At 52.2% G+C, this 12,500-nt stretch overlaps 1 protein-coding gene and 1 long non-coding RNA gene across 3 annotated transcripts in view; one reads left to right on the top strand and one right to left on the bottom strand.

Annotated features, from left to right (window-relative positions):
• LOC147007933 (F-box/LRR-repeat protein 4-like) overlaps window positions 1–8,568 on the bottom strand; it is a 29,133-nt gene extending 20,565 nt beyond the window's left edge. Inside the window, exons 1-2 of one of the 2 annotated variants that reach the window (XM_085866245.1) lie at window positions 5,095–8,568; window positions 4,524–4,652 (exon numbers count right to left, since the gene is read on the bottom strand). In XM_085866245.1, coding sequence (XP_085722371.1) covers window positions 4,524–4,652; window positions 5,095–5,105 — 140 coding nt within the window. In that variant the 5' untranslated portion in view covers window positions 5,106–8,568. Of the gene's footprint in view, window positions 1–4,523; window positions 4,653–5,094 lie in introns of those variants that run through there. The other variant, XM_085866236.1, reaches the window with a different exon arrangement.
• LOC147007934 (uncharacterized) lies at window positions 195–4,173 on the top strand. Its single transcript, XR_015053816.1, has 2 exons — window positions 195–568; window positions 2,218–4,173. It is a non-coding gene; the product is annotated as an uncharacterized LOC147007934 (long non-coding RNA).
• Window positions 8,569–12,500: the final 3,932 nt, after the last annotated feature.

Genomic DNA, 12,500 nt, shown 5'->3' with positions numbered 1-12,500 from the left:
GAACTCCGTCCCCGGCAAAGCGGACGTGGTAGAAATCACCAAAACACTCGCTCGACAGCGTGACCCCTGACCCCGGCAGAGCGGACGTGGTAGAAATCACCAAAACACGCTCAACAGCGCGGCTTCGTCCCGGCGGAGCCGATGTGTGTAATTCACCGAGGCTGCGCCTCGACAGCGCGACCTTTAAACCCGCCGAGCCGATGTGTGTAATTCACCGAGGCTTCGCATCGACAGCGCGGCTTCGTCCCGTCCGAGCCGATGTGTGTAATTCACCGATGCTTCGCATCGACAGCGCGGCTTCGTCCCGTCCGAGCCGATGTGTGTAATTCACCGAGGCTTCGCCTCGACAGCGCGACTGAATTCCCCTCGGAAAGGCCGCTTTTTGCACCCGAGGCTCGGCGCGCGTCCCCCACGAGGCCAGGACAGCCTGACACTCAGCGTTCAAAAGCGGTGCGGGAATGGCCGCAGAAGGAGAGGCGAAGGTGGTGGAGGGTTTATTGTGGCGGTGATGGCCATGGCGACGCTTGGAATGGCGGTGATGCAATGGTTGCGAGAGCGGGTTGTGAAGGTAAAGGCCGTGGCTGTTGGCGTTGTTGTGAAGCGGCGTTGCGGTTGGTGGTTGTTGTGTGATGGCGGTTGAGACGTGGTTGGTTCAAAATAAAGATAGAACAGAAAAACGGCTATCTTAAAGGGTCGCAGCCCGAATGAATGACATTTATTCCCTCTAAACAACGGGTTTGGGGCTAACCACACATGTACTTACAGAGATATCTCACCTACGGGACCTGAATGGTGGTTTGCGAATTTCCTCAACCACAACAGTATGTATGTGTGTATGTGTATGTATATGTGTGTATGTGTATGTATGTGTGTGTTTTTGTGTATGTTTATGTGTATGTATGTGTATGAATGTGCGTGTATGTGTGTGTTGCTATGCTACATGTGTACATGCATGTTGTGCACTGCCGATTGCCTCGGGGGAACCATTATTGCTTGATTAGTGGAGCACCCTCTGGGACACTTGTTGACGGACAGACGCACACACCACACACACGCACGTCGAGACCAAACTCCATTTATACATTCTCTACTGCACGGCCTGGTGGCCTGTAATTTTGGTGAGCATGGCTGTGAGGGAGGAGTTCTCTTACCTTGAGCTGCCTGTTTACCTCATTGTGTTCTCTTTGTGTTTCCCCGTCTCGTCCATTTGTTTCTCTTTTCCTTTCTGTCTTGTTTGTCCTGCGTTTTTGTTCGTGTTTTATCTTCCTGCTTTTCCCTAGCCTTCCTCCTGTCTGGGGGGGGCCTTGCCTACAAGGCAGGAAGGGACCTCCCTCCCCCTTCCCCCCTTCATCCCGAGTGTTGGCCCCTTCTCCCTGGTATAACGAGTTGGCACCACAATTGTGTTCGATTTCAGTTTACGAAGGAAGGAGCCATTCCTGCCGGCGAGGCTTTTGGTCCGGAGGTTTTGTTGGGTGTGCTGCATTTTTTGCTGCCTGATCTCCCTCGCCCGAGGGTTTGACGTGTCATTACAGACAGGGTAGGGATCTGCCGAGTTCTGTCGCCAGTTGGCGACCACACAGTCTGCTGGGATTCTGGCAGACTGGGCGGTCGAGTTCTCTCTCAGAAACCCAGGAGAGAGTCTTGACCATCTGCCTGTATAACGAAAGCCAAAGTGACTATGATGTCCTGGTGTGGCTCATTCGGTATATCATATCCCATGGCCAATACGGCTTGTCCGGAACAGCTTCGGTATTTGGACTTGAACTCAGCAGTCCCAAGTCAAGCCGCGGACAAGGGAGGATGACACGGTCTCCCATATTCTGAACGGGATGATGGTTAGGATGGACCAGGGTCAAGTGTTTTATGCAGGACAGCTGAAAATTACATCTTGGCTACTTGGTTACTTGGTGTGGTGTGGATGTTTGCACTCAGTGTGGCGAGTTGGGACATTTAATAGAGCGTTGTGAAAACCATGTACGTTGTTGCATTCACTGTGGTGGAACGAGACACACTTACCGCTCCTGCCCGTGGAGCTATGCTTGCGGAATGCATGCCTCTGCGGGTGGAAGTAGGGGCGTTGCCCTGGAGCTGTGCTTGCGGAATGCATGCCTCTGCGGGTGGAAGTAGGGGTGTTGCCCCTGGGGCAAGTGCGGGGCTGAGGGTTGTTGTGCCTGATGTGTCCTCTCCTCCTCCCCCCCCCCCATCACCCAACCACAGTAAAGGAGGACGATGGAAGGATGGAGGAAAATGAGGAGAGAAAGGTAGAGGAGAATGAGGAGGAGGCCACAGTTCTCCCGCCTCCTGCAGTAGAGGAGATGGATGTGGTTACATCGTGTGCTAGGCCCACTGATGTGAGAGGGGAGGACTATATGGAAGAAGTGGATGATCTGGTGACGGGTTTGTTTGAAGAAACCTCTGTTCAAAGGACTCTGGTGCCTGAAACAGAGAGCAAATGTTCCTCCTCCGACTTTGAAGATATTGGCACTTGGGATGAATGGACAGTGCGAAAGTTCAGGAGGGCCTGGATCAAAGGAAAGGCTCCCCTGGGCAAGGCCCCACAGGGAAAAACCTTCAAACGAACCAAGGAAAAGGTACCTGTGGGGAACAAAGCCGCCCGTGCATCAGGCGGCCCATCCAGGTCTGGGGTAACGCCGGGGTTCACCCAGTCAACCCCACCCCATTGTTCGCGCTCTCGCTTCTCCAGGAGACACTTCCCACCCCTCACTTTTGAAGCCCCTCGAGGGGTGGCAGAGTACATCGGCACAAGTCAAGAAGGACAATAATTTTTGCTGTTGATTTATTCTTCCTTGACTTCTTCCTGTATTTGTGGCCAAACTCTTGTTTTGATTCACTGTTTCTGTATGATTGATTTAGTTTCATGCATTCTGCCTCAGTTTCTTGATTCTTCGTTTCTGCTTTCTTTTCCCTGGTTCATTGACTTGTTTTGATTATTGTTTTGATTTCTGGCTCTTTGGTTTCTTGATTTTCTCCATGATTTTGATTTTTTTTAACCTTTTGTTAAATAAAAAAATGCCGAGGCCATACCCGATGCCCCCCCCCCCCCGATGCCGCCATCCACAAAGCACGTGTGTACTCCCCACGGTTTGATGAGCACGACACCGATGTTATCCATATGTTATGGCTTTCTCAGTCACTAGATCTGAACCCAATCGAACATTCATCGGATAATTCTGGAGCGACGCCTGAGACAGCGTTTTTCACCTCCATCAAACGGGTGTGAGTTGATTGACTTCCTCGTGGAAGAATGGTGTCACATCCCTCCTGTAGAATTACAGACATCACTCTTGCTTACTTTGCGGTCTCACAACCCCAGGTTACCTATTTAGGGTTAAATTATCCTGTGCATTCACAAGCCCCAGATATCTCCTTCCCATCGCTGTTAACGAACACCCAGATCCGATCAGGTGTCTCCCTCAGGGTGGTCTACCCGGTCCATTTGGCTCCCATGTAAATAATTAATGGCACAAAGCTTTGTGTATTTTCACATCACAATGACGTCCTTTGTCGAACAGTTGATAGCCATTACTTTGTTGGCAATGAAGCACAGCATCGTCTTTCCAATAATTATGGATGTCCATTAAATAAATCACCCAAACCGACCGTGCTCGCACGAGGAACTTCCATGAGGTTCAAGTTCATTCTCTGCGAGTGATTCATCGGGGGTTTTGCAATAAGGTGGTGTAAAAGACGCCGATCAACGGCGGTAAACTTCTGGGATTTTTTTTTTCCGACAACCTTTAAAATCTTAATTTTATTTCCATTCAATCATGTGATTAAACACTGGAGAACACAAATCGCCTTGTTGGCACTTTCAAAACCCCTTCCATTTAGCAGGACTTGGATAAAATGTTCCTTCATTTTACGTCATCACAACCAATCAAATTTTCTGCTAGTAGACCACGCCCATGTCCTTGTTTCTGAAGACTGCGCAGGTAAGGTGTTTCATGAAGTCTCTAGTTTCACATCTGTTTTTGGTTGAAAGATTGCTTTTTCGTTTATATCCAGTGACTTCAGACACGAGGGATACAAAGTTGATGTTGGTGTCTGAGAAATGGTGGGGACCTTCTAAGTTGGTGTGTGTGTGTGTGTGTGTGTGTGTGTGTGTGTGTGTGTGTGTGTGTGTGTGTGTGTGTGTGTGTGTGTGTGTGTGTGTGTGTGTGGCCACATTAGCCACGCCGGCACCATGGCCACATTACAAATTCTTGCCCCAATCAGCAGAGGGCACTGCATCAGCGGCGCATCCACACTCTGAGCCAATGATGCTAACCTGCAGCCTTGAGCGCTTATTGGGAATTGGAATTCCACATCAGGTATTGTCATCGTTCACCTTCTGTCCATCCGTCTCCTTTCGACTCATCCGGCGAAACTGCTGGGCCGATCCGGCTGAAATTTGGCGGCAAGGTTCCGCACCTGACTAGTAACGGGGATCGCAAAGCTCGTTCGCAAAGACCGGTCACGTGACTTTAATTAGGTTTAAGTTTAAACGGGATTTATATCAGTACCTGGATATATTGGAGAAAAAGGGTTTTGGAGATAGAGGCTTGTATCCATGGTAACGGAAGCTTGTACATGGATGGCTGACGACACTGGGGTTGGTGCAGTGCAGGCATGATGGGCCGAAAGGACTCCTCCTGTGCCAAAGACAAAAGAAGACAAGATGAGCTTGTGATGATACACTCACTGAATAGCTCGGAGGACCGTGTCCAGCTTCTCCCAGACACACGGGTTGTTCCACTATCCCTTTCCTGTTTATCACAAATTCCAGATTTACCGCACTCCTCAACTCCTTGTTTCCTCTTTTCTCCCGTTTGTGGAACTACCTTCCTGAGACCGTTCAATTCCTTCAGGGATTCAAGCAGGCAGTGCACCACCATCTCATGGTAACCCCCTCCCAATCCGCGATCTTTTCTCACCCCATTGTCACCTCTTTTACAGTTCGTTCATCCGTTGCTTTTGTATCAAATCTGTGACCCCATTGTCACTTTCCTGGTTTGATCTTGTGTTCACAAGTTAAATAAATAAATAAAAACCTTCAATGTAAATCATCGACCAAACCATCAAGTGGTTGCTTACCAGGATGACATCACGAGGTGAGCAGGCCCTTAAAGATCGTGAATGTCTTGTTCTCGTCCCGATAACAATCCTGTGGGGGGGATGAACGGACCGTCGGGATTGGCATTGCGCATAAACCGGAGCAAACGCTTCATTCAATTGGGAATGTCAGTTGTAACTGACAGTAATGGTGTGTCACACCTGGACAGGTGCAGGTGTGTCAGTGCTGCAGGAATTGCAGGAATCCCTGTTTGGAGCTCCAGTGACCCAGGCTTCTTCTGGCCTGGCGTATCGGTGGGCGGTGGTCCTTCGTTGCAGGTGATGAATCCATCCGACCGTGGTGCACAGTCACGCAACACCTCGGGTGCACAACCTCAATCGTTGGTTTGGGGACGAAGAACTTGGTTCTCATTTCTATGGGGTTGTGCAGTCCCGGGAAGCTCGCAGGTATTTGCGGTACACGGTAGCACATAACATATTGTTGCGAAGTCGCGCCCGCCGGCGTGCGAACGGCCACGTAACTCGAATCGCGGAATGTTGCCCACCGGACGGACAATTCTGTCGTGACCCTCTCGGAACAACGCCGGGCGCGAGTCACGGGTGGGGGTTTAACCTCACCACGATCGTGCCAATTGCCCACACACGCAGGATAGGGTTTCTCGCCAAATTCGATGTACCTAAGTACCTGCGCGAGTGCTCGACCGGGCGATCGTACCACGCCACAGGCCGACTGCGGACACGAACCGCTTAAGCGGTCCGTTCCGTGCTGCAGTGATAACCGAGCGGTGTTATGGTCGGCCTTGACGGTTCCGAGTAATTACCGGGATGTTGCACCCACTCCGAACCCCTTACGTGAAGCAGGATGGAGAGTCAATGAAAAGGAAGGAGACGAAGCGAAACGGGCACAGTTCAACATGCTAGCATTTTATTCCACGGCACACGGAAAGCATGTATATACAGCCACAATAATCAAAATGCACATAGAAAGCAAAGGAAATACAACCGGCAAACGCATACGCACGGCAACACTTAAAGAGTTCAACTTCACAGATGGCGCCAACACACATTCACACAAAAGCAAAAGAAAGAAGCCACCCTCACAGAGAAGGAGGCAGACAGGCCCGTAGGCCAGATGTGTGCGGGGCCTGGAGGAGCGGCCATGTCCGCGAGACCGGGGAGGTCTTACCCGCGTCCTCGTGACGCGTTGGCAGGCAAGCCGCAAAGTGTCCTCGCCGCTGTGCCCCGACTCTGGGCCCCTGGCATGCTTGTTGGCACCACATTTGGGGTGGGGGAGGAACGGGGCCACATTTTGCACTATCTCAGCGTGGGGGAAGGGGGAAATTGTTGATGCCCTGGGGGCGGGGAGTGGCTGGCTGAATTGGGTGCCGCGACGAGACGAGCGATCCCCCACACCGCAGCCTCGTCGCCGACTGCCGTCCTCCTGGCCTCGGACCCGAGCTCCCCTGCCCCGACCAGCCGCCCGCAGCTCCACCGCGCGCACTCGACTCAACTCCACCAACGCGACGCTCCTTGTCTCCAAAAGCAACTTCACTCGACCTGGTAATTCTCGTGCCTTTATAGCCGGCAGGAGGCGCCGATATGCAAATTCCCGGATCAGGACGCGATTGGAGGCGGGGCCACACCCCCCCCCCCCGGTCAGCCATTGGTCGGGCAAAAATGGGCGTGAACCTCCCCTGATCCTAAAATTTGCATAGATGGACATGGACGGAATTCACCTGCACGCACCTGGAGGCGTGGCCAAGCTGCCTCGCGCTTGCCCATTGGACGGAGAAGTGGGCGTGAAGCATTCCTGATCCGCAGATCGACGTGTTCGGCCTTGACGGCCGAACGGCTCCGGGAACACGACGTTTGGTGTTGACTGGTGGTGTTTGGGAATGGCCGTAGAAGCGATGATGTGGGATGAAGTTGTGAAGGTAAAGGCGAAGGTGGTGGTGTTTGCGAATGGTTGTAGAAGCGCTGATGTGGTAGCGTAGTTGGTGGAGGTGGCGTCGTTGTAGTGTGGTTGGCCCTGTGGTGGGGATGGCGTGGTTGTTGAGATGCTGTTTGTTTGAAATAAAAGATAGAGAAAGAAAAACGACTAACGAGTGGATCGCAGCCCGAATGGATCACATAAATTCCCTCTATACAACGGGTTTGGGCTAACTACACATGGACCTTTGGAGATATCTCACCTGAGGGCCCTTTATGGTGTAATGCGAATTTCCACAACCGTTACAGTATGTACAAGCAAAGCAAGCAGATAAAAGAATTACCACCGAATAAAGCGTTTTATTCGCACACTCAGTCACTTAAACAAGTCTACTACGGCCCCGACGGAGTGATATGTGTGTGTTTCCCCGGGGCTTCGTCTGGCCGAACCGATGCGTGTTATGCATTGAAGCTCCGTCCGCCAGCACGGCTTTGTCCCACCCGACGAGCCGATGTGTGTGTGAGTCACCGAGCTTCGTCTCGCCGAACCGATGCGTGTAACCCCCCAAAGCTTCGTCCGCCAGCGCGACCGGCCCTGACGGAGCGGACGTGGTAGAAATCACCAGAACATCGCTTAGACAGCGCGACTTCGGCCCCGACGGAGCGGACGTGGTAGAAATTACCAGAACGTCGCTTAAACAGCGCGACTTCGGCGTTGTCTCTGGGACGAAGGCGATGCCATGTTTGTGGGGAAGCCCTGTTGATGGTAGTGGAGGGAGAAAGGCGAAGGTGGTGGGGGTTTGGTTGTGGTTGTTTGGGGGCGTTGTGGGTGGTGGCGCTTTGGTTGTTGGGGGATGATTGGTCCAAAATAATGATAGAGAAAAGAAAAACGGCTATCTCAAAGGATCACAGCCCTGTGAACACGGAAATTCCCTCTAAACGGTGGGGAAATCTAACTGCACATACACTTATCGGTATTACTGATCTGAGGACCTTTATGGTGGAGTGCAAATTTCCACAACCGTAACAATATGATCGTTATTATGATTGCCGTATGATACGACTATTGTTATTATTGTTGTAAATATAATTTGTGTTAATATATACTTTGTTATAATGTTATTATTGTTTTTTATTTTTATTTTGTAATTGGAATGCCAGGCCAGGGTTGAAGGACGTATGAAGCTGCTTTATACACCTTCATGTGGCGTGTGCGCCTTTAAAACATGGAAATTCTCACGGATTTTTTTGTCGTACAGTCCAGTCTTAAAGGGTCTTACACTCTGTAGGATATACAGTCCACGTTTTTGGGGTACTCAGGAAATTTTCGGACTTTTGGGTCTTAATGGTCTTGGGGGTCTTCAAAGTTCGAAAAGGTCTCAGCAGTCTAAAGGGTGAAGAGGTGCCATTCCCATGGCGTGGAATTAATGAATAGATGTACGTAATTAATAGACAAAAAGTATGCTTCACTCAAACACACACATACGCGCGCACACACACACACGCGTGCATGCGCGCACACGCACTCAAACACACACTCATGCGCGTGCACACACACTCAAACACACACACACACACATTCAAACACACGCATGCGCACGCACACACACACTCAAACACACGCATGCACGTGCACACACCCACTCAAACACACACACCCTCAAACACACGAACACACACACACAACCCATCCATTTTTAGTAGTTGACCTTTCTCGTAAGAGGAAGTCGACCTTCCGAACAACACCGTGCTTATACACCTCTCGGTAAAATTCCCATAGAAATTCTCGATATAAAACAGAGATTAAAATAATTGAAAAAAAAACCCATCAATAAAGTTAAATAACACCAGCGATAGCCGGTAACAAGGTTCTGGTAATATTAAACAAAGTTTCATGTCAAACGTGTTTATGCATTCAGCCATTGTGGATGACGTCACGGACCCTTGTTTCGAGGACCTGGTGGTTGCCAGGTTGGCCTCCGTGGGCTTGTTCTGTGAGGGTTTAATCGATGGTGCGGTGATCGAACGAGCAAGCCTCTCCACCTTGGTGAACGTGCTCTCACCCCCGGGTACATCCGTGAGACGCCACAGACTCTTCTTCTTCGTCGTCCGACTCGTCTCCGTTCGGCTCGACCGTCATGGCGTCCTCCTTTGCGCGCGTCTCCTTCCTGCCCTCCCTTCAGTATCAGGTCGAGCATGCTTTGTCCAGGAATGAGGATGTGTTCTCCACAGAGGTCTCTTCCTCCACAACGGTCAATCCGTACGTCCCGCCGCCCGTCACAGTTGCCAGTAGCGGGTCTCTGTCCACGGATAATGGATCCGTGTCCTCCACAGATTCGAGTGTGTACGTCGTGCGACGCGGCAGGACCGTCGGGAGCGGGTCCCTACCCACGGATAATGGATCCGTGTCCTCCTCCACAGACGCGGGTCCGCGCACCCGTCACAGATTTCTGTCCACGGACGATGAGGTGTCCAGCGGCAGTGTCCTCCTCGCCAGACGTCAGGTCGTACGTGCTGCACGTGCGTCTTGCAACGTCTGCGGAAAGCCGGCAGCACGACACCCGTCCCACGTGCCCGGGCCCCAGGAGCTCGCTCTCGTTGCCCCTGATCCACGACACCCGTCCCACGTGCCTGGGCCACAGGAGCTCGCTCTAGTTGCCCCTGATCCACGACGCCCGTCCCACGTGCCCGGGCCACATGAGCTCGCTATTGTTGTCCCTGATCCACGACGCCCGTCCCACGTGCCTGGGCCCCAGGACTCGCTCTAGTTGTCCCTGATCCATGACGAGCAGACCTTCTGCGAGTCCGATGACAAGTTTGTCCCGTTTTGGATTCCCTGCTCATTTCTCGACATTGTCCTCATTGTCGCGGATGATTGTCACCATTCGTGTACTCATTGTCGCGGATGATTGTCACCATTCGTGTCCTCATTGTCGCGGATGATTGTCACCATTCGTGTCCTCATTGTCGTGGATGATTGTCACCATTTGATCTGATCCGCAGTGGCATGTTGTCCTAGTTGTTATAATTTCATGGTTTTGTTAATTGTTTCCCCCGTAATGGTGAATTTGTGAACACCGATGGTTGTTCTGAAACGTCACACATTGTCACTGCATTTAAATAAATAAATAAATACAAATCTCATATCGGGTTGTGATTGATTTTATTCACAGCAGTCACAACCCGTCGCTTCACTGATGGGAGTATGAGGGGTGGGGGGGGGAGAAGGAGGGAGGGAAGGGAGAGAGAGGAAATGGAGAGAGAGAGAGGAGGGGGAATGGGGCGCAGGAGGGGTGGGGGAGTGAGGAAGAGTGGGAATGCCTCACCAAATGTCGCTATACACCCCGGGAAGAGGGGTGGGGTGGGAGCGTGGAGGAGAGATGAGAGGGGAAGTGGGGAGGGTTTTTGGAAGGGGGTAAGCATGAGGGGAGGGTTTCTCGACTTGTGTTTGGAGTCGAACTTGTGGAGAAGGGAGGGAGGGGGGGAGGTAGTCCAGGATTGAATGAAATGGGATACGTTACAACAGCAAGTTTACACAGCACTCGAGGACCAATTGAGATGTGCATGATGGGTGGAGAGGGGAGGGGTTTGGGAGAAAGTAGGTGTGAGTGGAGGGGAAGGCAGTGTGAGTCGCGGGGAAGACAGCATGAGTAGAGTGCGATGCAGCGTGAGTTGAGGGGAAGGCAGCGTGAGTGGAGCTGAAGGCAGCGTGAGTGGAGGGGAAGGCAGCCTGAGTGGAGTGGAAGGCAGCGTCAGGGAAAGTGAAGGCAGGATGAGTAAAGGGGAAGGTAGCGTGAGGGAAAGTAAAGGCAGCATGAGTGAAAGTGAAGGCAGTGTGAGGGAAGGTGAAGGCAGCGTGAGTGAAAGTGAAGGCAGTGTGAGTGAAAGTGAAGGCAGTGTGAGTGAAAGTGAAGGCAGCATGAGTGAAAGTGAAGGCATTGTGAGTGAAAGTGAAGGCAGCATGAGTGGAAGGGAAGGCAGCGTGAGTGGAGGGGACGGCAGCGTGAGTGGAGGGGACGGCAGCGTGAGTGGAGGGGAAGGCAGCGTGAGTGGAAGGGAATGCAGCATGAGGGAAAGTGAAGGCAGTGTGAGTGGAGAGGAAGGAAGCGTGAGTGGAGGAGAAGGCAGCCTGAGTGAAAGTGAAGGCAGCGTGAGTGAAAGTGAAGGCAGTGTGAGTGAAAGTGACGGCAGCATGAGTGAAAGTGAAGGCAGGGTGAGTGAAAGTGAAGGTAGCGTGAGTCGAGGGCAAGGCAGCGTGAGTGGAGGGGAAGGCAGCATGAGTGGAGGGGAAGGCAGCGTGAGTGAAAGTGAAGGCAGTGTGAGTGAAAGTGAAGGCAGCATGAGTGGAGGGGGAGGCAGTGTAAGTGGAGGGGAAGGCAGCGTCACGGAAAGTGAAGGCAGCTTGAGTGAAAGTGAAGGCAGCATGAGTGGAGGGGAAGGCGGTGTAAGTGGAGGGGAAGGCAGCGTGAGTGAAGGGGAAGGCAGTGTGAGTGGAGGGGAAAGCAGCATGAGTGGAGGGGAAGGCAGTGTAAGTGGAGGGGAAGGCAGCGTGAGTGGAGGGGAAGGCAGTGTGAGTGGAGGGGAAGGTAGCGTGAGTGGAGGGGAAGGCAGCATGAGTGGAGGGAAAGGCAGCGTGAGTGGAGGGGAAGGCAGCGTGAGTGACAGTGAAGGCAGTGTGAGTGAAAGTGAAGGCAGTGTGAGTGAAAGTGAAGGCAGTGCGAGTGAAAGTGAAGGCAGTGTGAGTGGAGGGGAAGGCAGCGTGAGTGAAAATGAAGCCAATATGAGTGCAGGGGAAGGCAGCATGAGTGTAGGGGAAGGCAGTGAAAGTGAAGGCAGTGTGAGTGAAAGTGAAGGCAGTGTGAGTGGAGGGAAGGCAGCGTGAGTGAAAGTGAAGGCAGTGTGAGTGGAAGTGAAGGCAGTGTGAGTGGAGGGGAAGGCAGCGTGAGTGGAGGGGAAGGCAGCATGAGTGAAAGTGAAGGCAGTGTGAGGGAAAGTCAAGGCAGCGTGAGTGAAAGTGAAGGCAGTGTGAGGGAAAGTGAAGGCAGTGTGAGTGGAGGGGAAGGCAGCGTGAGTGAAAGTGAAGGCAGTGTGAGTGGAAAGGAAGGCAGTGTGAGGGAAAGTGAAGGCAGTGTGAGTGGAGGGGAAGGCAGATTGAGTGAAGGGAAGGTACAGTGAGTGGAAGGGAAGGCAGCATGAGTGGAGGGGAAGACAGCATGGGTGGAGGGGAAGGCAACGTGAGTGAAAGTGAAGGCAGTGTGAGGGCAGCGTGAGTGGAGGGGAAGGCAGTGTGATGGAAAGTGAAGGCAGTGTGAGTGGAGGAAAAGGCAGCGTGAGTGAAAGTGAAGGCAGTATGAATGAAAGTGAAGGCAGTGCGAGTGAAAGTGAAAGCAGTGTGAGTGGAGGGAAGGCAGCATGAGTGAAAGTGAAGGCAGCGTGAGTGGAGGGGAAGGCAGCATGAGTTGAGGGGAAGGCAGTGAAAGTGAAGGCAGCATGAGTGA

Source organism: Eptatretus burgeri, chromosome 23 (genome assembly GCF_056783735.1).
Source record: "Eptatretus burgeri isolate ZD-2024b chromosome 23, Ebu_testis_v1, whole genome shotgun sequence".
Lineage (NCBI taxonomy): Eukaryota > Metazoa > Chordata > Myxini > Myxiniformes > Myxinidae > Eptatretus > Eptatretus burgeri.
This window is presented reverse-complemented; position numbering and strand designations above follow the sequence as displayed.